At 39.1% G+C, this 25,439-nt stretch overlaps 1 protein-coding gene across 4 annotated transcripts in view; it reads right to left on the bottom strand.

Annotated features, from left to right (window-relative positions):
* The window catches only part of LOC126184721 (uncharacterized), a 140,625-nt gene that overhangs the window by 73,712 nt on the left and 41,474 nt on the right, over window positions 1-25,439 (bottom strand). For all 4 annotated transcript variants that reach the window (XM_049927244.1, XM_049927246.1, XM_049927248.1 and 1 more), the window contains exon 3: window positions 4,262-4,339. In XM_049927244.1, the coding sequence (XP_049783201.1) occupies window positions 4,262-4,339 (78 nt within the window). The remainder of the gene's footprint in view (window positions 1-4,261; window positions 4,340-25,439) is intronic.

Raw genomic sequence — 25,439 nt, 5'->3', positions numbered from 1 at the left:
GTGGAGGAGGAGTTGGACAGGGATAAGCAGAGGAGGAGATGGACAGAGAGAGGGACAAGAAGAACTGAGAGAGAAGGGTAGAAGGAGATGGACAGAGAGAGTGAGGAGGAAGAGGTGATGATGTTTGGTTTGTGGGGTGGTCAACTGTGCGGTCATCAGTGGCGTACAAAGTCCCAATTTTTTCACAGTCCAATTTTTACACTATCCAATCTAGCCACTGTCATAAATGATGATAATGATGAAATGATGAGAACAACACAAAAATCCAATCCCTGGGCTGAGAAAATCCCCAACACAGCCTGAAATCGAACCCGGGACCCCGTGATCCAGAGGCAGCAATGCTAGCCACTAGACCATGAGCTGCGGACAGGAAGGAGGAGATGGGCTACTAGAAGGCTGGGATAAATACTTGATCAGGCAATGCTGGGTACTCAGCTACTGTATCTACACAATAGCCACACAAAATTTTAGTGTTAAATATATTTTGCCTCAACATGCTGTTGAGATTACAAAATTGTAATTGGGCTTATAACCCTGTCCTATATTCAGATGGTACTACCTTCCAAAATATGTTAATTTAATAACCAAACAGTTTTCTACTTCGTAATCTGTTTTACAAATGGTTCAAATGGCTCTGAGCACTATGGGACTTAACATCTGAGGTCATCAGTCCCAGATCTGTTTTACAAGTCTACACAGTTAGTACATTGTTTGCCCACAGTTCAGCTCATATGGCACAGTTTTTATGTATTACAGATGTATACTTATAAAGTTCCTGTATGGTCATAGTCATCTCTACTCATTTTGGAAGTGATCCAATACTGTGTCAGCTGTGCTGCTCAGTTCAGCCCATCTGTCAGCAACACACAGAATTTCTTTGATGTCATTATATTCATATCGCAACTGTCAACAGTGCAAGATGACGTGCTTGGGGGAGCCTCTCTCCTCACATGAGCACTTGCTGTCTTGATGAAGGTGGACGTGGTGCAGATATACAGGGAATGGGCTGTGGTCAGTCAAGAAATGAACCAATGCCTCCTTTATGTGGTTGGTAGAAATCTATCTTCATTTCATATCGTTATGAACTACACTGGTGTCCAAACGTAGGCAACAAATCACTATTTCCCCATTCTGTGTCTAATCCATGATATAATCATACAAACTGTCAACAGACATCAGTAGAATCATGTTCTGCATGGAAGATGGCATTCCAGTCAATGGACAACCGTGTCAGTGATGATGTCAGGGCACCTATCAAACAGGATAGTGTTTGCTGGGTGGTCCCACATCCACAGTTGCTGTGTATACAGTCACAGACAGTGCAGTATGACACAAAGAAGACATCTACAAGAAACTTTGTGGTGGAAGGCCATAGGAAGAATGGGAACAGGGCAGTCGCAACCTGATGTGGTCCGATTGCTTAATGTGAATCGTTCCGTTGTTCCTCAGATGTGGTGACATTTTATAGTGACAAAAGCTAAAGACTAAACTTGTTTGGATTGTCATCCGCATTCTGCATCATCTAGTCCATAGTCTGTTTGAGATATCTAACTTTGCTAATACTGTTCATATGTTTGGAAGCCCTTTTTACCTTTTCATTCATGGTTTTGTATTTTGCAGGGCACACAGGGCATCCATGTTTTGAAAATCCTTCTGTTTATGTCCTACTTCATCATAGACAGAGCACTCCTGTTTGTGTAGCCTACAGAGTTTTAAGGAATGCCAAAAGTCAGAGCAATTGAAGCACTTTGTTACTGACACAAAGTTCTGTATACTTAGTGCATAGAAGTTTATGGAGACCCATTCTTGATTAAGGAGCTGGCTTTGCATCCTTGGGCTTATCTCAATAATGTTATTTTCCACTCCTCTGTCCCTTGGACTTGTGTTGAATCTCAATCTATCTTCATTTTGGTCATCCTTGCTAGAAAGGATTTCACTCAAATTGAGCTCATACATTTCCTCCAGGAAGTCATCGGCACATTGTAAATTGCCATTAGGGGACACCTCCTTTTCAATTCTTCACAACAAATTTCTTTCAAACATGCTATTTATTTACATGATTCTCTGGCAGTCTTCCTTTGAGTATGTCTCCATAATCACAATGTGTGCTGGTAACCTAACTGTTATAGGTTTTCTTTTCATTCCCATTAACAAATAGCATCATGGCTTGTTTGGCCTTGATATTTGCTATTTTTGAACCATCCTATGTTTCCCTGACATGACCCCCCCTCCCCCTCCCCCCACAGCCACCCCAGCTGCAAATGACACAGTTTGTCTTTACATCATTCACATGCAACTTTTCATTTTCTTCTCTGAGATGCTGGGCTTCACAACATGGCATTTTCAGCATTCCTATCTGTTCCTTGTCTTGAAATGACTTCTGCTTCAATGATTTGTTGCTTTCCTTTAACACATCTATCTCTTCTGTCCCTTTTTGTGTCCTTTCTAGTTGCTGTTTTGATTTTTTTTTTTAAATCTTAGCAATTCTTTGTGAGGGAGACATTAACATGTCCTTCATGGTTACATTTTTCCCTACTGTGGTGGTATCCTAGTATTTTCCTTAGAACCAGTGTCTGTCATGGGGGAGGTACTGTTCTCTTTGCCATTTCCCCTCACTTTGGGTTGTGCTCTTCATCGATATTTTCATTTGTGTTTCCACTGACTCCTAAAGGAGGTTCACACTGTGGCTCCATGTACTGCCAAAGAGACTCCGTAACTCACAGCCACTGTCAGCGCATTCGCATTTAATGCCTAAAAGTCCGCATACTTCAGTACAGAGATGGAACCAAACACAGGTCAGCAGTCAGACCCACGCATCCCAGCTACTACAGATTCATGGAACAGTGGGAGCCATGTTTGAACCACATGCCTTATATAGTGTAGTAACGACTAATTCCTATGAGTATACCCCTTAGCGCATTTGCTATCCTGCTTAAGCTTCAAAGATCTGTGCTGGTTAATGAATCATTATGGTATTTTGGGGCATTTGATAAGAGAATTCAGTCTCAGCTGTAACCATGAGACAGTGGACAAACCAAAACACCCTGTTGTGCCCTTTCTTGTGGAGATGTCATGCCACATCATCTTGACAAGTTTGAAAGCAATGGACAGAAGCCCATGTCTAACTAAATGTTTGAGTCAGTCCATTAGATGTGCTAAGATCACACACTCAGATGTTAATGAACTGGGTTCAGCCCCTAGTCCATCACAAAGTAAAAACTTTTCATATTTAATCAACATTTATTTGAGCATTTTTCACTTATTTCCTAAACATTTTGTCACACTTTTGTATAGTCATGTCAATATGGTACACAGCATTTATGATTTCTTTCCACATCTTGTATCAGGTCAATTTAATAAATACCCTTAACATTGAAATAGCATGCTAGAATATTTGTCACTAATCTTAAGTGCAGTTTCCTTAGCACATGCACTGAACTTCCCAAAATCTGCAACCCCCTTTTCTCCCTAACACATGTGTTTCTTACTTATACTTTCTCTGGTACTGATGTGATTGTTTCATTTTCTTCAGTATGACCTGAGGTTTTTAAGATACATGAAATGCTGGATAAAATTATGATTAATGCTATAGCCTGAAAGATCATGTTTTTTTTTCTTGTTCTTTGCATAACCATTCGTTTGTATGAATCTGAGGTGACCTAAACCTGCTGAAAATGCTGTCCAAGTAGTTTGGTATATCCTCACAGTCATGCAGCAATATTACTTTCAAGTAAACATCATCATGGTGAACAATATGTGTGTGCTAATAGCCTTGTAAGACAAATCATTTATGGATACTGAGAGCATTAACGATTCCATCACACTTCTATGGGGTAAGCCAAACATTACATTAATCTGTGTTAAACATTCATCATTCACTATAAAGAAACTGATCCTTCTTATTTTTCTTCTTCTTCTGTGTTTCAGGGACTACACAGCTGCTGTTTTGACTTCACAATTCTATCTACCTCCTATGTGGTCACTGTATATTCCTCTTACCTACTAAATTGTATTTCATTACAAATTTAGGTATGAGCATTTGTAACAGTCTCTGAATGGTGCTACTTAAGTGAGGTGGGGCATTTCTATTTTTTATTGGCTTCCTTTGGAAAAAATTCTCTAAAATGTTTTTATGATGTGTTTGCATTTTGGTCACAATATTTCTATGTTTGTCATATTTGAACTAAATGATCACATTAACACAGCCTTGAAAAATGCCTCCACACACTAACATAGCTCAGTAGCATCACATAATACATACATTAGAGTCTTCTGCAAGTTCCTGTGACCTTCCAAATCTAATGGGTCCATCCAGTCATCGGCAGCAGTATTCATCTTACTGAAACATAGAAAGAATACTCAAGTTTGAAAGACACTTATCATAGTGCACATGACTTTACTCAGCATTATTGTATGCATTTTATACCTAGTAAGCAAAACCTAGTAAAAAATCATTTATAACACAAAAATGACAGATACTGCAAAAACAATGACATTAATTTCAAATTTTAAGTTTTTGTTGGACTACTACAAAATATTCTAACAATAAGCAGGGAGAGGAGGAGAGGGCCAGGGGAACAAGCTCCACCTCTAGAAGCCAACATACATCTCTGTTTTCGAGCTTCCATAAAATAAAAATGTGCATGACACAGGTAACGAACAGTTAAATACTTTGTGTTATCAAAACTGAGATTGCTGTTTGTATTCACAAGTCAAACAATTGTCTCATCACTTATTTTCAAAACAATCATGATCAAAATAGCACAACAGTACACACCACAGTGACAGAACAGCTCAGCGAGGGTGCAGTCAACACCTACAATCAGTATCCTATATTGTTGGCAACAATCATCCCCAAACCATTACAGCACAAAGCCTCCCAACTGCTGCTGAGTGCTACCATTCAGAACTAGGAAGTCTATGCGTCTAGTTATAGTACTCACTTAGTAATGTGTTTGTGAAAATGAGTGCAGCTTAACACAGAAAAATATACCACTTCCATGGTGAGTGGCAAGAACAGTTTTTTTTGTTACAATGCATAAAGATAGGTGTACACATTTGATATGTAGCTCTAACTTAATACCTAAGAAGTGAGTATGGAACTTCATTCTGGAACAGTTCACAAAGATTTAGAAGAAGAAGCAGCTGTCGACAGTGAGCTGAGAAAGAAGAAACTTTCTAGTCTTAAAAGTAAAGTAGTATTTTGTAAAGCCTGCAAAGAGTATTTAATCAAACATAGCATCATTTCATGTATCAGAAATACTGATCAAATATGCAAAATAATTTTAACAATGGCACAGTAGTTATGCAGTACTTTCTTGGGTCCTTGTTTTCCACATTTAACAAGTCAGAGGAAACATCAGCCATTTGAGACATGCCTCTGTCAAGAGCTACTCTAACAATGAAAGTGGAATTAGTGGTAGAAAATATAAAAGGTCAACTGATAGCAGATTTGCAATCCTGCTTGCGTTTCTCATTGGAGTAGCCAATAGATGGAATCCGTACACTTCAATTTACGATTTTTGTAAGACTGAATTTTTCAGATTTCAATGTAAAAGAATACTTGCATACAATTTTGACCTTGAAATATACCACACGAACAGAAGATGTTTACATTGCATTCAAATTCTTCATTTCTGAATATGATTTGCCAATTCAGAAAATTGCATCTATTACTACTGATGGAGTGCCTTGCATGATAGGCAACACAAAGGTTTTGTTACCTTGTGTGCAAACAACAAATCTTTCCTGTCTTTCTTTAAGTATCTTTGTACTCACCAGAAAGCACTTTATGGAAATATTTTGAAAATGGCACATGTTATGATTACTCTCACAAAAATTGTGATTTCAATTCACTCACAATCACTGCAGAGAAAAAAAATCTTACAGCATTGTTACAAGAATTGAACTGCTAATGCACACTGAAGTTCGATGGATGAGTACAGGTATGCTTCTAAACAGATTTAAAGAACTTCTGTCAATGATAAAATCTTTTGTGTCTGAAAGAGAGGAAGATTACTCACTACTGGATGATCTGAGTTGGTTGTTGGATCTGATATCTGTAACTTATATAACAGTTAAACTAAATGAGTTAAACAAAGAATTCCAAGGAAAAAACCAACAGTCATAACTCTTTATGTCTTCTATAAAATGTTTCATGTGAAAACTTGACATTTTGATAGCATAGTTACAGAAAATAAAAATATGAAACACTTTCCTCAAAAATGAGATTTCCACTCTGCAGCGGAGTGTGCGCTGATATGAAACTTCCTGGCAGATTACAACTGTGTGCCCGACCGAGACTTGAACTCGGGACCTTTGCCTTTCGCGGGCAAGTGCTCTACCATCTGAGCTACCCAAGCATGACTCACGTCCTGTACTCACAGCTTTACTTCTGCAGTATCTTGTCTCCTACCTTCCAAACTTTACAGAAGCTCTCCTGTCAGTACCGGACGTGAGTCATGCTTCAGTAGCTCAGATGGTAGAGCACTTGCCCGCGAAAGGCAAAGGTCCCGAGTTCGAGTCTCGGTCAGGCACACAGTTGTAATTTGCCAGGAAGTTTCATATCAGCGCACACTCTGCTGCAGACTGAAAATCTCATTCTGGAAACATCCCCCAGGCTGTGGCTAAGCCATGTCTCCGCATTATCCTTTCTTTCAGGAGTGCTAGTTCTGCAAGGTTCGCAGGAGAGATTCTGTAAAGTTTGGAAGGTAGGAGACGAGATACTGGCAGAAGTAAAGCTGTGAGTACCGGATGTGAGTCGTGTTTCGGTAGCTCAGATGGTAGAGCACTTGCCCGTGAAAGGCAAAGGTCCCGAGTTCGAGTCTCGGTCGGGCACACAGTTTTAATCTGCCAGGAAGTTTCATAGTTACTTTCCTCAAATTTGATCAGAACTGTTGGATCAACAAATATCACTGGATCAAGAAGCTGCAAAGAAGTATTCAACTAACCTGCAAGCACTGAAGACAGAGCCTGAAAATGATTTTCAGATTTCAAGTAAATGGAATCTGTTCTAGCTTTTATAGCTCAACCCTCCCAAAATGTGGATGTGGAAGATATTTCAAGTACAAGGGAATTCACAATACCTAATGCAATATTTCTTTTCCTGGAAGCAGGTTGGTTTGATTTGGGATTCCAATAACCATATTATTCCCCGCTCTTTTGGGTACAAAACCTATTTTTCAACATAATATCTGTTCAATGTGGTGGTCTTACACCCTGCTGCCACCTCTGAATTAGCTCCAGTTTTTGGCGCTTGAAGTATAAATAGCACTGGATGGGAAATTGCTGAAATAACAGTCTGCCTCAACCTACAATGACATCATCATATCAGAAGAAGAAAACAAAGTGACTTAAAACCTCTAGAAACCTGAATCAAAACAAGCAAACCATAAGATACATCAGAACTTACTCATTCATACTGGGGTCTCCTTGAGTGAACGCTCATGTCCTCTTAGCTATTCCCCTTCTGAAATGGGTTCTCCAAGAAGCAGAAGAGAACAGGGGAGACAAAAACCTCATTGACAAATAGTTTCTGTACCAAAGCTGAACATGAACAGGTTCAGAAGATATGTTGAGATCCTGAAACTGTTAGTCCAGGAAAGACTGATGCTCCTGTGGTCAGAAGACACAGTCTCCACCAAAAAGGTGACTTCAGCAGTGATGGAGCTATAGGTGAAGTATCCATCTATGTGGTGACACACAACATTCCACTCCCATCCGCCTTGGAACAATTATTCTGGCAGTTGCTATAAAAGTGCACATTCCAAGTAAGGTTAAATTGAGTAACATTTATTTACCACTCAATGAAGCTCTGTTTGGAAATGCACTCTCTCACCTGATTTCACATCTACCCTAACTACTCCTACAAGTAAGAAATTTTAATGCAAATATACGCCACGAGCATTGATGTCAACTAGGCCTAGTAGCACACAATTCAGCACTTTAGTGGTGTTATTCTACTTTGCTGACATCACAGACATTGCTGAGTGGGATGTGGTCAATGACTTTCAGTCGAGTAATGACCAATTCCACATCTGGAGCCATCTATCAGATTGAGCAGTTCCTGAAAGGTAACCACCACCCTGGATCCTCAGCAGAGGAAACTGGATGCTGTACAGCCAAGTGGCTGCTTTTGAACCGCGATACAGCATCCAGAAATTGGTGGACCACATTAAAAGCATACGCCATCAAGCAAGCGATGTATCTATCCCAAAGTCCTGTCTTCAAAGGCAACACATTCCATGGTTGGTTGGTTGATTTGGGGGAGTGGACCTAACACAGGGGTCATCGGTCTCTTTGGGTTAGGGAAGGATGGGGAAGGAAGTCGGTCATGCCCTTTCAAAGGAATCATCCAGGCATTTGCCAGAAATGATTTAGAGAAATCACAGAAAACCTAAATCAGGATAGTCGGATGTGGGTTTTGAACCGTCGTCCTCCTGAATGTCAGTCCAGTGTGCTGACCATTGTGCCACTTCGCTCAGTAGATTCCATGATGAGACATGTGCCACTCAGCAATTAGGATCAAGTGCATGGCTTTGTTGTGGTTCAAACACCAGCCATCTGCTGAGAACATCACAGCCTTTCAGGTCATTAGAGAAAGGAGATTTAGATCAATGAAATAGTGCAAAAAAAGGGACGACAACTATTTCTGAACTCAGTACTCTGTTACACCAGTTCTCCTAAGGTATGGGAAGCCACAACAGGATATTTGGCATATAACTGTTGTTATACCAATAACTGGTGTACTGAAGCAAATAACTGTTGTTATATCAATAACTGTTGTACCAAAGCTGGGGTGTCTCCAGTCCTGGAGACATTGTGTATACAATGGCAAAGTCCAGTACCTCAGCTCAATCACTGCAACTGAAAACCAGGACCCAACTTTAAATCACCATCAGGTATTAAGGGAGAGGGGCAGTTGGAATTTCCTTTTCAACAGCTCCAAGAAATGTAACTGCCCCTTTTTTTATATGGGAACAGGATTGTGCATTATCTCATGCCAATTCTGAAATAAGTACAGCATGTGGGAAAGCAAATGAGGTTTTCTCCCATCTGACAATAGTTTTTGACACACAGCATTTTGTGCTGAGAGTGTAGTTGTGTTGTCACAGTCTGTTGTGCATTAATTTTGGAATTGTTAAGGAAAGTTTATGCTGCAAATACATAGTCAGTGCATAGAGTACACCATGAAAGCACACTCTGTAAAATTGGTTCAAAATGAAACATACATCTTTTTGATGTGTTATGTCCAGTAAGGAATGGAGATAGAGAGCTGTAAGTAAACAGTAATGTGTATTTTATAAAAAGAAAGCATTCCGTGTACCTATGTCAAAATAACTTTCAATTGGATTGAGTTATTCTGAAATTAATTATTTCAGTAAATATTGTAAAACCTCAGTATAGATATTTTGATATGTTGTATGTTATCGAAATTCATGAGGAAGTATGGTTTTGAAGCAATGTACAGTTACTACCAAATTAAGTCACAACGAGTTCTTTCAGAGCCCACATCTGACTATATCATGTTTTGTAGACTAGGTTGATACTTTTAATTGCGATTCACTCAAGAAAAGATCACCAAATGTTAAAAAACTATCAAGCTACAGCACAGACTACAATGGAAATGCTATGTGTAATTTAGTTAGTTGGATGGGGCACATTTTGCTTCAGCTGAAAGCAGCCACTAGTGAATTGAAGGTGGATGTCCCATCTGCTGTCTGCTCCATCTGACAAAATCTGCTCACTTTACTGGCCAGGGAAGAGTCTTGACAGTACAAGGATGCTATCACTGGTGTTAGTTTGCACTCTGCCTCAGAAACTCTGTTCTGTGTGATGATTTTATCAAGCTAGATGGGAGACTTAGGAATTAAATCTAGTCCCCACCTGATTTCAGAATCTAAATTTGGTCGAGTAGCTGAAGCACTGTACACATTATAAACTATTTCTCATGAAATGCCAACTTATACTACTGCATGATGAGTGGATTCATTTTGTATTAACTTCACGCTTTCAAGAATGCACTTTAGGGCAAGCTCTGAAGTGGATTTTGCCAACATAACTTGTAACTCCTCTGCCAGTTTATAAAGCCATGGTGAGTGTAGCCTCTGACAGGAAAAATCTATTGTATTATTGCACAAACAACTGCTGTAAAGGACTTGATCATATTACATCTTTCTGAAGAGACTGTTTGTTAGTCTATCTAATGGTCTACAGATTGTGTTTCTTTTCTTTGAATTCAGTTGCCACTCTACTACATCTAATAGCTGCAATGGAGGAGTTGTTTTACAGGGAAAATACCTCAAGGGGCTTGCAGGTAGGGAGATAGTCGGACTCACTGCTTTTTTCAGTAATTTTCAGTTGACAATACCATCCAACTTACCCTTACAGAGTGGGATGGAGAGCATATTGTCGTAAATAACAACTTACATATGAAAGAACAGTGAAAAGCTTGGAAAGCCTGTTAAAAAACCTAAAAAGTAACATGAAGGTAAGCAATCCTCCTATCTCTTCATAATAAAATTTGACTGTTTGGAGACATTCGTGATTCACAGAGTGAGGCAGTTTTAGTACACTTCCTGAAACTAGAGAAGGCTTGCACCTTCCTCAGTAGTTATCACTGCATGGTACTCACTGGGTGTGTAGGAAAGATACTATAATGCATGGTCAACAGGTGTCTGACCTGGGATCTAGAGGAAGAACTACTTTACTTACTTCCAGTGTGAGTTGTTGAGGTATTGTTGGGCCATCGACAATCTCATCCTGATGGAGGCCACAACACCACAATATTTCCTATGCAGACAGCATCTCACAGGTATATTGTTTGATCTTGTAGAATTTGTGGATGTCCACTCAGTCACATTGTAAGTTCTCCATGATATTTTAGCAGAGTCACTGCTTCTTCAAGTGATTCCTGATGACACAAAGAGTGATCAATGATGCAGTATTGTTGGTGCTCAGGAAAAGACTAAACTTCATCCTGACTTCACCATCACTACTAATTGTGGAGATTGTATGCAGTGTGGAACAAGCCACCTACACTTTATCAGTTAACAAAACTGAAGAAATATGCAGTTAAATTTGCCATGCACTCACCAGGGTCACACCACTGAAGACAAATATTTCAATGGTGGAAAGAGTGCAATGGTGATAATGACTGTTCCATCTTAAGAGCTATACACATTGCCACATAGCATATATTAATATTCAGTGCTTTTTTATAGAGCCATCTGCCATCCTCAAGATTCAGGAGGATAAACCAAGAATGGCAGCCACTGAAGCACATACAGGGTGTTCACTAATCTCCATGTCAGGAACCACAGGTTAGTCGAACCTGGATACAGTCAAGGCAGGCCGCATTCCCTGGCATGCTCACAGATATGGCATTCAACTTAGAGCTAGTTACAAGAAACACTCTGACAACCAATGGGGGTAGTTTGGTCCTTCCATTTTAAGGAAGATGACTAAAACTGTTGCCCTCCACAAGTTCAGTAATTTGTCCTGACTACCATGTTGTAATGAAAAGTTCTAGAAGGATTTATTTTTATACATCTCTGAATTGTTGATCCTAGTGGCCTAGTGGTAAAGCACATTTATGTTTTTGTTTATTCACCTGGCATTATTTTTTCAATGGTGATGGACATTTTGGCATGCTGCTTTTTTTTTATAGTTTTGACTTTCTTTGGTATGATATAGCTGTCTTTTTTGTGCTCTCTGAAACTTACCATAACTGTTTTACTTAGCACTGGTTTGACAGTATTGGTTGCTTTGTAACTACATTTACAGGAGCATGTATTTGTGGTTACACTATTGGTCTGCATCTGTGTGGACATGCCGACTTTCAACAGTGAACAGTTTCTTAACTACTGACACAAAGGATGTCATGAATGTGGGCTGCTGCATCATCTTGTGTAACTTTCTTCCCTCAGTGTAGGGTACCTGCTTATTTATTTTAATCTCTTGCACCTTCTTTGCTTCTGGAATATTTTGCAGCTTCAGTTCCATTCTGCATGGTCACCACCACAACTGATATAGAATTCTGAATTCCCATTTCATGCTAGGGTTGTGTGACCATATTACTGTCATTTAAAACAGCACAGGGGATTTGAGATATATAGCCACACTTTCAATTGGAAGAATCCTGCCTTAACATATTGCAGCACATTCTGTGAGTCAAAGTTTAGAATAAATGAATCAGTCTTTTGAAGCCCACCACTGAAGCCTTTAATCATGTTTTATGCATCTATTACTCCCTTATCAGACCATTTTACCAGCAATTCCTTCATCTTTATGTACATAACCGGCTTGAGTTAAGTGACTTATGTTTTTCTATCAAAACAGAAATTCCCATAGCTCCTTACATTTAAGCAGCTGGTCAGTTTGTTTAGCTGTGCTTCTTTCTCATTATATCATCACATCTCTAGGCTGTTTCACTCATCTGAGTGATGTAATAACACACTCTAGTGCTTTCTGAATACAGAAAGGACACTTTTTTCAAATGTCCCTTCATCCCATTTAATAATTATACATAAATATTGATACAGCTGTACCCTGTTACAATTCAATGTTGTCATATATGTTGCCAAGAGCTCTGGAGGAAGAGCCTGTTAAGCTCTCTTTGGTCACTGGATGGTAGATACAAACAGTGATCTACTCAACCTGTTGGAGGATTTTGTGGTTTAAGAATCATGAGGCACTTTGGTCCCACAAACAACTAAGGAAATAAGGGTCCACCAAAAGCTCCACTTGCGTGGCTAAACTTTATGTAACTTAAGTGTAACGAACTCCCCAGTGGTTGCCCCCTACCAGCTGTTTCAGCTCAACATCTATTCACCACATTAACATGTACCATTCATTGAGGTTCAAGGATTTTATAGAGGTTTATATCATGCTCAAAATATGAGCAGTCAAGCAAAAACCCATGCTTCTTGTGATGAGCAATGTTCCACAGGGGCACCTCACAGTGGTTGCCAGAGCATGCCCAGAACTTCCAGTTAGAGAGAACTAGTGGCACTCACTGGTCACCAGTTCAGGAAACCTAGGTTCATCAAATCTGTAGCCAACCCATGAAGACCTAGCTTCCTGAGGTACTCTCCAATTGGTATGTGTGCCTTACCAAATATCATGGATGCAGCAAGCATTCTACAGTTGGTTTGGAACTCACTACAGGTTACACTTCTGCAACTGCATTTGCATGGGAATGTATTTTTGCCTGCCTCTATGAGTTCTGTCTCTGAAAAAGTACATTATTATTATTATTATTATTATTATTATTATTATTATTATTTTCATACTGAGCAATTTAGGCTGATGTAAGAATTTAAATTCCTCTTCTTTTCTTGTTGTTTTCTATGTTTCCATTACTCCTCCATCTTCTCCCAATTTCTTATTTCTTCTGCATTGAAAGCTCTCTAAATTTAATATTTTATGCTTGAAAAGATTTGTGTCAGTAATATAAGCATTCTGGTTGTACCACTTTGGTATAGTGTTATACTTTTGTTTTTCTTGATACACATTTCTTGTTGTAAATGTTCTTCATCAAACCATATGCTCTCTCCATTTTGTTAACTCTTACATCTACTGCTAATTTTTGTAGTCCATTGGCTTGTATAGTTTCTCAAAGATATTCAAATTTATGTACTTACTCTATTTCACCTACTTCTACGAATTTTGGTACATTTTTTTTATGTTTGTCATTACTTTGTTTTTTTCAGCTGTAATTTTGAGACTAGTTCTAATTGCTATTTCTTCCAGATTTATTTGATTAACTGTGTCTGTCAGATTTTCTGAAAGAATTGCAAAATCATCTGCAAATGCCAGACAATTTACCTTAATTCCATTTGTTTTCCTTGTTAGAATTATTGGTTCAATTTTTTAGCAGAGATGCTGAATCGCAGATAGACACAACAATAGTACTGTCAAACAAGTCATTATTCCATCCTGAATTTTACATTTTTTAATTCAATGTTGTGATCCTTTAGCTCCAAATTCCATACCCTTACAATTTTTTCTAGGATGCAGTTAAACAGTAAAGGTGATAAATCATCCCCTTGTCTTACACCAGTTTCTATTTCAAATGGCTGAGATAGTTCTCCCATTAATTTAAATTTAGGTATCACTTTTGTTAGAGTTCCATGAATTATGTTTTCTAATTTTACTTTCACACCATATACTCTAATGAGTTTATCTAATGTCTCTCTGTCTAATGAATCAAACACTTTTTTGAAATCAATAAACAATACTATTAAAGGTTTTCTGTTAACATTCTAAGGGGAAGTATTGGTTTTAGGTTAAAAATACATTCTGTGCAGGATCTTACCTTTTGAAAACCTCCCTGATATTGTCGCAATTGTTTGTCTAAAGTTTCTACCACTTTGTCCAGGAGAATTTTTGATAATATTTTGTATGTCACTGGCAGAATTGTCAATCCTCTGTAATTGTTGACATTTTGTCTGTCTCCCTTTTTATATAGCAGGTGGAATAATGCTGTTTTCTTCCCTTCTGGACTCTCTTCAATTTTCCAAATGTTGTCAAAAAAAGAAACTGTAGGTAATTTATAATCTCTGGTTCTGACCATTTCGATAATTATGCTTTAATGGAGTTTTCACCACTTTCTTTGTTGTTTTTGATGGATTTGATAGCTTCATGAATTTCTTGCTCTGTTAGTGGGAAATCTTCTTCCAGATATTGTGGTACTGCTGGAAATCCCAATTTAACTGTTGGAGCTGACCAGTTTACGAGCCTGTCAAAAAAATTTGCTAGTACCTTGCATTTTTCTTTGTTATTTAATCCTATTTTTCCATTTTCATTTTTGAAACAAATACTTGGCACTTGATACCCTTTAAGTACATGTTAAAAAGTTTGGTAAATTTTTCTAGTAAAATTTTCTTGTATTTCCATAAGCTGAGTTTTTTTCAAAGGTTCTTTTGATTTTTCACATTATTTTTACTGTTTCTTTTCTTTATTGTCTGAATTCTTCTAAATATTGTTCTTTTTTTGAACATCTTCATTTTCTCCACTTTTGAGCTCTTTGTTCTACTGCTTCTTCACACTCTTCATTCCATCATGTCTTCTTTTTATTCTTCGCCAGACCTAAAGTTTTCTCTGCTGCTTTAGTAATTTGTGCCTGGAGTTCATGCCAGTCACCTCGTTTTGCTGTCTCAATTTCTTCTCTAAATTTTTCTATATTTTCTGTCTGCCTGCATAGCTGAGTGGTAACATGTCTGCCTACCATGCAGCAGGTCTGAGTTCATTTCCCAGCCAGATTGGAGATTTTCTCCACTTATGGGCTGGGTGTTGTGTTGTCCTCATCATCATGTCCTCATCATCACTGGTGCACAAGTTGCCCAGTGTGGCGTCGACTAAAATAAGACTTGCATCTCGGTGGCCGAACTTCCCCAGATGGGGCCTACTAGCCATCAGTGCCACATGGTCATTTCATTTCTATATTTCGTATTGTAGTATTAGCTTTAGTAGAGTTGTATCTCATTACTTTGTTGGTTGTATTTTTTGTTTTAGATGCGAAAAATTGTATTTTGATCTTGGAGAGATAACAATCTGAATCAAATTCCCCATTTCCAATCACTTTTTTATTCATAATTTCCATTATATGCCTTTTAGATATGGCTATGTGTTTCAGTTGAAATTCTCCTAGATTTGTATTTGGAGATTTCCAAGTTTTGGCTTTTCTTGGAAGTTGCAAAAATGTGTAGACATCAGTTCTAACTGGAATATTTTACACATATTGATCAGTCTCTCACCATTTCTGTTCATTCTTATGTGTACTGGATATTCACCCACAATATTCTTAAACTTCTTTTCTTTTCCAACTTACACACTGAAGTTGCTGAGACGTATTTGAATACTGTTTTTAGGTGTGTTGGAGATTTCAGATTCTAAAAAGGTCCATTTCAGATTCTAAAAGACCCTAAACCTGATTTACTTTCTCCAGATTTCTTCTGTTATCATCATTTATAGGCGCATGGCAATATTTTAGGGTATATAGCTTTTATTCTTGCACTGTATTGTTAACATGCACATTCTTTCTGATTTCAACGTAAATTCTGTTATACTAACTACAATTTTTTTGCTTACATAAAATTCTGTTCCAAACATTAGCATGTTTTCTATTATCCTTACTGCTGGTTTCTCTTTATAAATTCTGTAATTTTGTGGGTCAACTACATTCTTATCATAAAATCTCATTTCCTGCACTGCTAAGATTTATATCATTCTTCTACAGAAATATTTTCAATTCCTCCTGTTTCTCAATCTTCAGAAAAGAATTTACATTTAATGTTCCAAAGCAGTACTTCATTTTGAACTTAAAGGGCTTCTCAGTACAGTCTCTCTCTTCATCACCATGCATGTTAATATTATTCTCAGCTGATGCAAATGGACAAGTACATGATGTGAATAATACTGCAAAGCAAGGGGACATAGAACTATGTTTACCACTCTGTCCACAGTTTATGGGACTCATTTATCACTTTAAAGTCTTGAATCTTCTTTTCATCACAGAAGACAGGACACACTACAACCCATACAGGAAGACTGCCTGAACAATTTACATAAACCTGGGAATCTGCACACCTTGCTGAGTCATACTTCCTACATATTGCCTATGCTTTACATTATGCAGTGGTGTGCCCAAAATACAGACATTTAAAACAATGCATGGGTTTGTTATACACGGCAGTGACACAGCACAGATATGACAAAAGATAAACACTGAATTTTCCCAAGTGCACCATTGAACTGTTTCATTATATTTAAACAATGGAAAATGTTGGCCGAAAGCTCACTTTCTGACAGTCTGTTTGTTATGTCTATCTGCAACTCAACATCTCACTATATTGTGAGTACCAACTATACTCGTCATAATTTCATTCCATTTAACTTCCTCTTGACAAATTTCTTTGCCCACTCCTCTTGAAACTCAGGTACGCTGATGTGTGTGACACCATTGAATGTTACTAAACCTTTGCTGTAACTAAGGGTACAGTGCAGTTCATCAGTAATTTCATGCTTTTAGATGTCAATTGCACTGTAGCTGACACCAGTTTTCCATCACAAAATGCCCAATCAATAATTCATATATAACTAGAATCCAGTCTATAGGCAAGTTCACAGACTTGAATATAGCAAACTATATAAGTATGTACGCAGAAGAACACAACCAAAAATGAAAATCAAAGAGCAGCACTTTATGCCTGGCCAGTGACAGCTGGCTGAGACTGAGGCAGTGAGGAAGTCTGAGAAAAATGACATCTGTTCACCTGTCAGTGACAAGATAATGTTTGAGGCACTACAGTATATTTGCTTTAAGGTGAAGCAAAGTTCAAACCCACTTCTGGCAATATAATAGTTTCCCACAATTTTCTTAAGAGTATAGCAGTGGTTCTTTTGGGAGAAAAAACACTAATTCTTCCCCAACTCAGTTAGCATTCCATCTTTAATGCCCTATTTGACTGTATATGTCAGGATGGGCAGTCAGGGATATGCAATTATATTAAAAAAAACCTTATAGCAGTGTATTCAACATGGAAATTTATTACAAAAAATTACAATAGCGATTTCATATACTAATCAATATCAGCAACTACATCCAATCGTTTACAAAACGTAACACACACTTTTAGCTCCATATAACCTGTTACAGTTTTTATTACAAATCTGTTTGTAGAAGAAGATGGATATGTTGATTAGCAGTAGAGAAATATAGAACCTCACACTGACAAGTCCCCCCCCCCCCCCCCCACGTACTAAGATAATTAATCATATAGTCTTTTTTTAATTCTACACTATTTTTGGATTTCAAATAATGAACACATTTAAAACACATTTTAGGTTTTACATTCCTCCACCTAATATATGGCATGCTACCTATATATAAATGAGATACATCATGCATAGGGGATATGCAGCGAACAGGGACTTCTCAAAGAATCCGATCTTTTCGACTTGCATTTTAGCATCACTCAATATTGTTCTAGTCAACTGAGTATCTTGCCTAATTTCACTACTTTTGCCAGCAACAGTCCGCCACTCTTCAACTAAACAATTAATCTTATGAAACACAAAACTAAACTTCCTCACAGTCAGGTTACAATACTTAAAGGGATTTTCCACACACAACTGATTAAGAACACTCTTAGTATCACATTCAGATCTGATTGCAGAATCAGTAAAATCTCCACCACGATACTTAAACTCCACATTAAATGGAATATCTAGAGATGTTACAGTGGAGCACACAGGCTTCCGACCATATAAATATTGGGCAAATCTATGAGTCCAATGACGTTGACGACGATAACTGTTTGTCGCATAATAACATCATGTCCACCTCTGGTGAATCTTCTGACCTACAATCATGTGTTGACACCTCCATACACAACCTACTCTCTACTGCCTCGATGTCGATGTATGACACAATGGGTGATACAACTTCCTTTGAAACCTCATCTTCTACTTTAACTATTGAACACTGCGAAGATGACGCATGCACCTCAGCAACCTTAAATGATTTCTCAATTCTTCATCATAAATGATATCTTCATAAGAAATAAATATTGCAAGACCGTGATACTGAATACCAAATCCTGGAGCATTTTTAACACTAACTGTGACTCTCCTACCTTCAACAATTAATTTAAGAATATCAGCATACTGCAACCACTTTGACCAATCAAACTCATCAAACAAAATTACCTCACGCACATTTGAAATATAGCCACCACACCCAAATTCGGAACACAAAGGTCGACCCCATGAACTCATCATGACCAATGCTTTTGTCAACAACAGTAGATTTATGAATATTGATGGGACCAAATATATAGAGTTGTTTCTTGTGCAGAATTTGATTCCACCAAGATTCATAATACCAATTCACTACTTCACCAGCCCAACCACAATACTGCCCATGATAAGAACAAAGTCTACCACACTCCACATTCTTCCTATGGTAAACATCATGGAACTTCTCTCTCAATAAATTACACACATGTCCAGTTACTAACCATAAATGGGTGCATATAATCAGTCAGATATTTTACATGCCCAATTATGAATTTGAACAAAAAAACTTAAATGACTAACAGAAATATTATAATCAAAGGATTTGCATCAGCTTTATTATATACTTCAACCAATCTTGCAGTCTCTTACAGGATTGGAAATCCAAATGAACATCTTCACCAAAATTATATCTAATCATTTCAGATATACCACTGAAGGCTTGACCAGTAGCATATCTAATAAAAGAATGACAGTGAATACCTTCCTGCACTTTGCCACTCAACTTGAATACATCAAGAACGTCTGCTTTACCAGCAAAGACTTCACCAATAATAACAGCGAAACATCTGGTACACGGGCTTTTATACTTCTTGGGAGGCAAATTTGCATTTAAAGAATACTCAAAAAATTCAACAGGTCGCGCCAGACCTTGCTGTGGCTGGAAAATATTTGGCTCCGGTTCAGCAGCGATTTCAACAACCTCTAGGTTGGTTTGACCACCTTTGAACTGACTTAACCAGGTAACTTTAGGGGGATCCACAGCTTAATGTGAAGTGAATCACAGTCCAACTTGGCATTTTTAACATACACAACTCACTGCCAGAGGTGAAAGGAGACTCTGCTGGAGGTGAAAGGTGTACCATATTTACTCGAATCCAAGCCACACTTTTTTTCCGGTTTTTGTAATCCAAAAAACCGCCTGCGGCTTAGAATCGACTGCAAAGTAACCGGAAGTTCTGTAAAATGTTGATAGGTGCCGCCACAATTAACTTCTGCCGTCGAATATATGTAGCGCTACAGAGGCATGCTTTGCAGGCACAAAGATAAATACTGGCGCCAAAACCTCTGCGTCAGTAAATAAATTAAGGTGGAAAACGAGATTTTTTTTTCGGCCCCGAGTTTCGACCACTGCACTTTCATACATTATCCAACGAAGTAAATACAAATTCCGTATTACTCATCTTCGAATGTAGCAGCCTTTCAATGTACTACGAAAATCCGACTGGCAAGAGTGTTTGGGATGTTTGTCAATATGGCCAACTCTACATTCGGAATTTTTTCCTACTTGTGACAAGAGATGGTTGCTAATACGAACTTTTATGAATTATGAATCACATGCAGTATTCTCTTCACCACCAGAATAATACGAATATAAACATTTTGCCACGTATTCTTTCGTGTTTGCTGCTATCTCATTTAAATCCTGTCTGCCTAATTAACTACGAAACTAGAGTGAGACAACAGCAAACGTGCAAGAATATACATATCATGCCATGTTTATATTCGTATTATTCTTATGCTGAATAGTGATACAGTCAGATATGAAGCACGACAACTGACTAGGTTTTTAAATCTAAGATGACTCTAATTTCTGTGCAGAATGTAATGTACTAAAGAGGCGTCTGCAAAGATTTTCAAATGAAGAAAAATTTTTGCTAAGCTCTCCTTCACATCTTCTATCACACACAGTCTATTATTTGGTTCCTGTTCATTATTATCAAAGAAAGCAGCAGTGTAAGTAACAACAAATAACAGTCTCTTGTCATTGTTTCGCTAATGAGACGATTCCTCTCTCTCTCTCTCTCTCTCTCTCTCTCTCTCTCTCTCTCTCTCTCTCTCTTTTTAATTGGAAGCGGCAGTAGCGTGCACAAAAGCAAGACATGCCGCAAGCGGCAACAGGTCGTAAACACTCATTATCAAAATGTGACAAACAATGCATGACACAGTCCAATAATGGATTTTCAGCATAGAGTGACGTAAACATCTATAACAAAGAGAACGGCACTTATCAGAACAAAGAAAAATAAGCAATCAATTCAAACCAGACGAAGCACGTGAAAAAGGAAAGGTACCCGTATAAATCCGGACGGAGCGCCTGACGCATAGCAATGGCTACCTGGTATAGCTTAACTGCTAAGGTTATGACTCGAACCAAACTACTGTAGCTGTATCGTCATTCATTCAACCTAAATTGTGCCTCATATTACAATGGACTAACTTTGTTTTGATTTGGAGGTGTGGCCTAAAACTTTTCTCTCCCCTTGAATTTCGAGTCTCAAATTTCAGGTGCGGCTTAGATTCGGCAAATTTTTTTTTCCTTGATTTCGAGTCTTATTTTTCAGGTGCGGCTTAGATTCGAGTGCGGCTTAGATTCGAGTAAATACGGTAATAAGCCACAGAAAAAATCCTAGAAGGAATTTTGGATTGGAACCCAAACCTTAGTATTTGTAGTCTGACACTTATTAACTAAGCTATTGGCCTGTCTGTCAATGTGACATTAAACTCTAACCTTCTTTGTATCCTATTTGTTTCTCTTTAAAAGGAGAGAGAAAATTTTGCACAATGACATTCCATATTATTACACTGTCTATTATTGACACATACCACTGGGAGCTAATTTCTCCTTATGGATTCTGAACTACTTAGATCCCAAAAGGTGCTGGGATTTTATTTAATAATAATGGTGTATGGTGCAAGTCTTAAAATTGGATGCCGCTTTCGTGAGTTGTGAGTCCCTGAGCCAACAACACCCAGTGTTTCCATGTGGTCAACCACATATGTACTAACCAGACCTGACATTGCCTAACTTCAGTGACTGGGTGAGAGCCGATAAATCTGTAGCAGTGTCACTGCATAAGGTAGTTTTAGTGTAAATTTGGAGCAGTAGTTTTCAGCCATACCCGTAAATCAGGCATGGGCTTGTTGATAATAGTTCTGTGAAAGATGATGTATGAAAGTATGGCAGGCTGACACAGGCACAAGAGTTGCCGAAATGGCTCGCTCAGTGGGACTGCGAGTAAATTTTGTCACAAACCGCCATCAAAACCAGCGCACTGGCTTAACTTAATAAGTGTCTGTACATGGCTTAAAGAAGTGAATTTGCAAAACATATGTGTACTGCCGAGTATAAATTGAGGGCAGTCAGGTAATATCAATGTCTTCAGTGTCACAGCTCTCTTGGATGACGGTGCTGTGCTACACGGGTGGCCACATGAAACTTCTAATGAAGGACTGCAGTTTCAGTCTGTGGCGAGGCCACAGTTCGACCCTCTGATTTCGCAAGGGACTCGCAACCAGCCAGTAGTGGGCCAGACCAGGTCTTCCAGCAGCACAGTCGACTGCTGCAGGGAGGCAGGTGGGACGCCACAATCACGGCTACTGCAGAGGACATTTACCCACCAGCATCCACCTTCTGCTGTTGTGGGGAGTGGGTCAGCATGGTGCAAGTGCCACATGAAATGGTAGGCCACCCCACAGCCGTCATCAAAGAGTTCACTACTGAGGTAGCATGCCTCAGTGCCACTGTCGCAACTGGGCCACAGGCAACAGGACTGTGTCCTCAGAAAAACAGTAAGACTAAACTGCTGAGTGAGTGGGACAACAGACACCTCTATCATCTGAGGCAAAGGAAAACATAATGTTTACAGACTGTCGCAGTATCTTTCTGGAGCCATGAGCTGCCCTGTGCTCTGCCCTATGGCCTCCGCTACAGCATCCCTTTACTCTGGCGACTTCATTTGGTGTCACAGTAACTGGTGTCGTCTTTGCAGTACAGCGTTCAGATCCACTGCCTACATAATCTGTAAGAGCTATTCGGATACAGCAGTCACAAGGTGTGGTGAGTGATGAACAGTTTTGTTTTGTAATGTGGAAAAAAACATGGGAGTTGTACAGTTACATATGTTTTTTTATCAGTGTGTTGGCTATTAAGAAAAGGGTGCTGAGAAGCATTTCAGAACTGTTTTGTTGTGAACGTAAGTGAAATTGTAGTATGTGGAACCTGTTGTTGTTTTACAGTCTCGTGGGGGTAGGAATCATAATTCTTTGGTACCTGTAGGACACAAGCAGTGTTTGTTCGGTTATTCTGATCCTTATAATAAGTCGCGGCACTAGTGTGTTACATTTGTTGCCATTTCAGCCATAATGTGAATCAATGTTTTCAGTTTAAGCAGTATGGCATAGAAATTAGGGTTGTTTCGTTCTATGTTGTATCTGTGTGGTTTAGTATAATAAGTGTGACGAGTAGTGCCTTGACCAGACTGAGAAAATTTTCTTTTTGTGGTTGTGCAGTTTGTGATTTGTGATTTCGAAGCCTAAAAGCAGTACAATGGCAGAGTCAGGGATGCAAGGCATGTCATAAATTGAGGTGGTGCAGATTTTACTGGAAAAGGTAGCTCAATTAGTAGTGGATAATACACGTTTAAGTTATCAGTTAGCAGTGAGGAGTGACCAGTGATCATTGCCTCAAATGCAATAGCAGGAGATAGATCGGGCTGCTGCAAGGTTGATTGTGCCATTTTCGGGTAGAGCATCTGAGGATGTGCATTCTTTCATAGAGGATCTAGAGAGGTTGGATTGATAATCAGTTGTTGCACATGGATAAGTTGCTGTTAGCAGGAGAAGTTAAAATGCATGTTAAGTGTTCTGAGGCTTTGAAAAAGGTGACAGTGTTTGAGCAGTTGAAGGAAAGGTTGTTCCAGAGACATATGAAACAGAATAGCACATGGTACTTTTGGGAGAGGTTGAGTACGATGTTAAAGAGGCAACGGGAAACAGCAGAGAAATTCACATATAGGATAAGAGAGATGAACAAGCACACTTATGAACTGTAACAAAGTCATAACGCAAATAAGGTTCTGGTACAAGAGGCCAAGCAGAGAGCACTGAATGTCTTTTTGAAGGGGTTGCTGACGAATATGTCTAGAAACGTGCATGTGGGAACACCGAGGGATTTGTGCTCTGCCAGATGGCGATTCAGTATGAGGAAACAGACAAAGTAATCGGGGTATGTGATAAGCACACAGTGTTTTTGACTAGCATAAGGTGTTACAAGTGTGGTCGAATGGGACATGTGCAGAAGCAGTGTTGCAAGCCACCAGGGCACACGGGTAGAAGTGATAACCAGCAGTGTGGAGGATGGAGGGGTGGATGTGGTAATGTTAAGCAGTTGTTAAATGGCAGAGGAAGCTCAAGGTCCACCTACGGGATTTCCCATTTAATTTCAATGCTACAAGTACATATGTATAGGAGGAATGTTCAGTGGTAGGATTTACAGGAACCTGGAAATTTAAGTTTCTGTTGGAGACAGCAGCGCATGCATTCATGACTAGTAAGAGCCTAGTAGGTCAACAGAAGTTGAACCCACCACATTATAAGTTGCATGGAGTAGGGGATGAGAAGGTCACACCATTAGGGACAATGCACGTGGATTTTCAGAAGGTTTAATTTGACCAGTGCGTGGAGGTTATACCACTTGAGAGCGAAGACTATGACATGATCCTTGGGATAGCTTTCTTGTTCCAGCATCATACCAAAACTGACTGTGGACAGCAAACTGTGGAGATTAATGGAATGTTATTTCAGCTAGAGGAAACCATTGTCAATGTGAAACTGTCATAAGGGGTGTTAAAAGTAATGAACAAACCAACTGAACCATGTACATTAACATTAAGGCTCAATTTACATGATTGTGTGTCTAGTGGCACCAGGAAGCCGCTTTGGGTGAATGTGGAGTCACATCAAACTGTAGGTATGGTGTGTGTTGTCGAACCATTAGAAGAAAATGGTGTCTTGGATTCATTAGGTTGTTTTGTGAAATGTAGTATTGTACTTGTATAAGAGGGGAATGTTGGGTGAGTAGTATCTGTGAACAGGGGTGATTATAGTGTTATTGAAGTGAATCTGAGGAAAGGGATACTGATAGCAAATTTACTGATTGCTGCATAACGGGTGCCCACAGCGGACAACCATGAACCACAGGTAGAACTGTATTACGTAAGAAAATTGAGCATATGAAAGAGTTGAGAATGTGTGGATGGAAGAGTTGTTATGGGAATTTGAGAATTTGTTTTTTTCCACAAGGGCCAGTGCCAGCAACTTCAACAGTTCAGCATAGAATACCAACAGAGGACAAAGCACCAGTTTACTGTAAACCCTATTGTATTCCAAGGTGTCTGCAATCAACAGTGGAGGAGTTAATTAACCAGCAGCTAGCTGTCAGTGTAATAGAACATAGGAATAGTACTTTGGGAGCTGGGATCATGGTTGTGCCAAAAATGTCTATGGATGGGACAAGGGAATACATGTTCTGCTGTGACTGTCATCTCAACAGCAAGACAATAACAGATGTGTACCCCATTCAAAATACACTCCTGGAAATAGAAAAAAGAACACACTGACACCGGTGTGTCAGACCCACCATACTTGCTCCAGACACTGCGAGAGGGCTGTACAAGCAATGATCACACGCACGGCACAGCGGACACACCAGGAACCGCGGTGTTGGCCGCCGAATGGCGCTAGCTGCGCAGCATTTGTGCACCGCCGCCGTCAGTGTCAGCCAGTTTGCCGTGGCATACGGAGCTCCATCGCAGTCTTTAACACTGGTAGCATGCCGCGACAGCGTGGACGTGAACCGT

This window comes from Schistocerca cancellata, chromosome 4 (genome assembly GCF_023864275.1).
Source record: "Schistocerca cancellata isolate TAMUIC-IGC-003103 chromosome 4, iqSchCanc2.1, whole genome shotgun sequence".
NCBI classification, from domain to species: Eukaryota; Metazoa; Arthropoda; class Insecta; order Orthoptera; family Acrididae; genus Schistocerca; species Schistocerca cancellata.
This window is presented reverse-complemented; position numbering and strand designations above follow the sequence as displayed.